General features: G+C 61.0%; 1 protein-coding gene across 1 annotated transcript; it reads left to right on the top strand.

The window, feature by feature from the left end:
* The first annotated feature begins 56 nt into the window (after positions 1-56).
* On the top strand, positions 57-3,071 carry LRRC3C (leucine rich repeat containing 3C). Its single transcript, XM_017736675.1, has one exon. It carries the CDS (start codon positions 438-440, stop codon positions 1,236-1,238), a length of 801 nt encoding a protein of 266 aa, XP_017592164.1. The 5' UTR covers positions 57-437; the 3' UTR covers positions 1,239-3,071.
* The last annotated feature ends 1,112 nt before the right edge of the window (positions 3,072-4,183 follow it).

Genomic DNA, 4,183 nt, shown 5'->3' with positions numbered 1-4,183 from the left:
GGGGCGGGGGCCCGTTGTGGGCGCCCCGCCGGCCGCCGCAGGATGCATCGGCCTCCTGCGAGCAGCGATCGTGGCGCCGTGACCTTGGCAGGGCGGGAGCTCACCCCGCCTCTGGCTCCACCCGAGCGTCTCCGGTTGTTTCAACCCAGCTGCCGGCGCAGGAGACGTGCCCAGCCCCTGGGGCCTGATCCTGGCACGCAGGAGCCTGGAGCGAGGTGATGGCCCGGCATGGGGGAAAGCGTGAGTTGTGACGGCTGTCCCGGCCCCCATCCCTGTCCCTGCTTCATGGTTGGGGTCAGGTGTGGTGCTCACAGCCAGCGCAGTGACAGTTCTGCCCCTGTCCCCCCTGGCCTGACACTGTCCCCTTGTTGTCCCTGTCTCAGATGTGCCGACTTCAGCTGAAGCCACTGTGGGCGTGAGGAAAGCAGCGTAGGACCATGACTGCAGCACAGAGGGTTCTCCTCTGCCCCATCACCATGGGACTGCTCCTGCAGAACCTCTTCCTCCTCCTCCTCCTCTTCCTCCTGGGCTCCTGCCTCCACCCAGCCGCTGCCTTCCCCAAGGGCTGTTACCCCTCAGAAGAGGAGGGGCTGAAGACCTTTCGCTGCAGCAACGCTCAGCTGACCGAGGTCCCCAGAGACATCCCCAATGACACCAACAAGCTCTACCTGGACTTCAACCAAATCCCCTTCCTGCCTCGCGATGCCTTCCGGGACCTGCCGCTCCTGCTGGAGCTGGATCTGTCCCACAACGCCATCGCCAGAGTTGAAAGTGGGGCTTTCCAGGGCCTGGCAGAGCACCTGCACTCTCTGGACTTGTCTTCCAACAGGCTGGTGTCGGTCAGCAAAGATGCCTTTAGCAACCTGAAAGCCAAGGTGAACCTGTCCAACAACCCGTGGCTGTGTGACTGTCGGCTGCAGGAGCTGATCCGCGCAGTGGAGCTGGCGGCTGACTCCTCAGGGGGCATCATGTGTGACTCCTCCACACAGGAGGAGCACGTCGGCAAAGCTTTCCTGCAGGTCATTGCTGACACAGACTTCTGCAATGTGTACAAGAAGACCACGGACATCGCCATGCTGGTCACCATGTTTGGCTGGTTTGCCATGGTGATCTCCTACCTGGTCTACTACGTGCGGCAGAACCAGGAGGATGCCCGGCGGCACCTGGAATATCTCAAGTCACTGCCCAGCAAGCAGCGGCGATCGGAGGAGTCATCCACCATCAGCACTGTGGTGTGAGCACCAGCATCCTTCAGGACATGGGGACGTGTGGAGCTGGGGACCTGCCGCTCCAGGGGCTCACCACGGCTGCAGAAGCTGTCACCAGCCACCAGCATCTCACAGAGATACTCATGGATTTGTTCTGTTCTCCCGCTGGCAGCAGCAGCCACAGCTGATGAGTCCCTGGCTCTGGTGGCTGAGGTCAGGGATGGATATCAGCCATGAGCGTGGAGGATCTGCAGCATCCTCCCAGGTTATGGATGACTGGAGCGAGCTGGAGCATCCCCCTGGCATGTGGCCATTGCTCCAACTGACCTGGACATTTGGACTTCATCTAAAACTTTTTATATTTCCTTTGCAGAGATCCCTTGGGGTATTAATGGAATCGGTGTTTTCATCTCTCCCCTGCTCCCCCTTGGCTGCCCAAGGGATGGTCTGGTAGCCCAGGACAGTCCGTGCCTGGCTCCCTGCTGAGAGATAAGTGGGAAGGAGCAGTACGGGTGCAAGGCCAGTGCCCTGCCAGGTCACTGGCCCTGGAGGGTCATGGGCTTCAAGCCCAGCCAGTAGGACCAAGAGGTGGGGCAGGAGGTGGGGACGCACTGGTTGGTGCCACTCCATCTCCTGTTTCATTTCCCTGCTCCTTTCCCAGCACTCTCAGGCCAGGTGGGGCAAGGGGTGTGGGGGTCTCCACTCAGAGATGGGGTCACTCATGGGCAAACCCAGGGCCTTTCCCCTCTGAGTGTGGGGAATTAGAACCAAACAGGGAATGAACTCCCTGGGGCAGAGCCCTTTGGGGCTGACAAGGGATGTAGGTGCTGATGGAGGGGCAGCTGGGGGTCCTGGCAGTGGGTCCAGCCCTGCTGGGATGTTGGGGAAGCGGGTTTCCCCTTGGTGCTCTTGGGGACCACGTGGGAGGGTGTTTGCAGCACCCTTTGCCATTGCTCCTGTCACTGCCGGAGGGGAGCTCCCACCTCACAAGCTGCTGACCGGTCACTGTGATGGGAAGCAGGATGGAGGGAGCTGCCACAGCTCCTCTGTCCTCTCCCCACTCCCGCACTGCTGTCAGGAGCCTGAATCTCCCCTAAAAATGTCCAAAAGTCCCTTTTTGACACTTTCAGTATTGGGCTGCAGGTTCCTGGTGGCAGTGGTGGAGGTGATGCTGGGCACAGGGCTGGCACAGGCAAGGTCAGTGCCCACCTTTGGGCGTGCAGGGTTCAAGTGGCAACTCAGAGCAAAGCCAGAGCAGCCCCAGACTCTTCCACCTGCATGTCTGGCCTCCAGGACATCTGGTTTTGCTGGTTTTGGCCTTTTTTTAAACCAACCAATGCTGAATTGCCTTAATTCACCAAGACCGCCAACCAAAGCTGCTTGAACCTCCTCTGTACCGAGCCAGAGCTGCCTTGTTGCCAGGCCCAGCCTCAGCCCCTGGTGTGGGCAGTGTGTTTGGGTGCAGGCAGGGCTCTGGCCCGGCTGCTGCTGCTGCCCTCGTGCCCCGGTGCCGGTGGGAGCCGTGGGACAGAGCCGGCCAGGAGCGGGGCCCGTGCCCTTCCACAAGTGCCTGATTCCAGCACAGAGCAGGAGCTCTGCAACGCACAAACACCTCGGCCCCAGCTCCCATCCGGGCGTCCCCACAGCTCCACGGCAGCTCCTTCCCCCTCCACAACCGCCTGAGGAGAAAAGGGGCTGGGGGCGACCCGACTGAACTCCCCCAGGCTGCTCCCCCCAGGCCACCGCTTGTGCCCGCAGCGCGGGAGGTGCCGGGATCACCCGACCCATCCGTGTTTGGGTTAAGGGACCTTTTAGTTCTTACTTTATATGACAATAAAATTGGCTTTTACTTTGGAGCCGGTGGCCGGCGTGTACTGGTGTGTGTGTGTTTGTGGGTCACAGGGCCCTGGTGACGTTGTGCCTGCAAAGGAAGGACGGAGGTGCCCGTGACAGCCGATGTCCTTGTGGGCAGGCACTTGCAGAAACAGGACACCCGTCCCTCCGGTAACCCTGCCCCAGCCTTCAATAATGAACACCTGCGGCTCGGCTCAGGTCACTGGCACGGTCCCCGCCTCACCCAGGACCCCGTGGCGTGGTTTCCCAGGGCTCTGCTCCGCTCCTCTGCCCTCCCGTCCCCACCGGAGCAGCCCGGGCATCGCGTGGCACACGGGCAGGACCATGACGGCCGGGAGGGACAAGCCCTTCCAACACCACGGTCCCACCAGTCCCCACACGAGGCCTCTCCGGTCACAGCCCGGTCCCGGTTTTCCAGCGCCTCTCCCCGCGTGATCCGTGCTGGAGTCTTGTGCCATGGAAGGTGAAAATGGGGCCCTAACGCAGAGTGACAGTTCCCGCTCGTGGGACATTAACCTTATTTGTCACTCGGCTGTCTCCAGACGCAGACCCCGGGCTCTGGAGCAGATGGCTGCTGTCCCCCGCTCCGGTCACTCCCTGGGGATTCTCCTCCTGCTGCTCCCGGAGCAGCTGGGGAGGGCTGGGGGACACGCAGGACACGTGGCCCCAGCTGCCACCCTGTCCGTGGGGCCGTGGCTCCCTGGAGTCCTGCCGGTGTCCCCTCTCATGGGGCTGGATGATGCTGAGTCCCCCGGGGTCAGCCCTGCTCTGGATCCTGTCTGTGCAATTATTTGGATGGAAACCATCAGGCTCATTACAGCCTGCACGGATGAACACAGGGGAAAGGAAGTGGATTCCAGGAGTTTGTCTGGATGTGGAACAGCCACTGGCCTGTGTGGGTGTACAGGGGGATAAAAACATAAGAAGTCTAACAAATGGATGGACGGAATTGTGTTGGACTTATGCTGTCAGTACTGATAGATATTTAATCAGGTGTGACAGGGAACGGGGAAGAACAGGAAAATGGGTTTATGGGGCTATTTCCTGGGGGTGCTGTGGCCAGCCTGGGGTGTTGGGGTGTGTCGGGGGCAGGGGGGCAAAGCCTGCCAGATGGGTTTAAT

The sequence above is a fragment of the Corvus brachyrhynchos genome, unplaced genomic scaffold, assembly GCF_000691975.1.
Source record: "Corvus brachyrhynchos isolate BGI_N302 unplaced genomic scaffold, ASM69197v1 scaffold30, whole genome shotgun sequence".
In the NCBI taxonomy this organism is placed as follows: domain Eukaryota; kingdom Metazoa; phylum Chordata; class Aves; order Passeriformes; family Corvidae; genus Corvus; species Corvus brachyrhynchos.
Note: the sequence above shows the minus strand (reverse complement) of the source record. Positions and strands in the feature narration are given on the sequence as shown.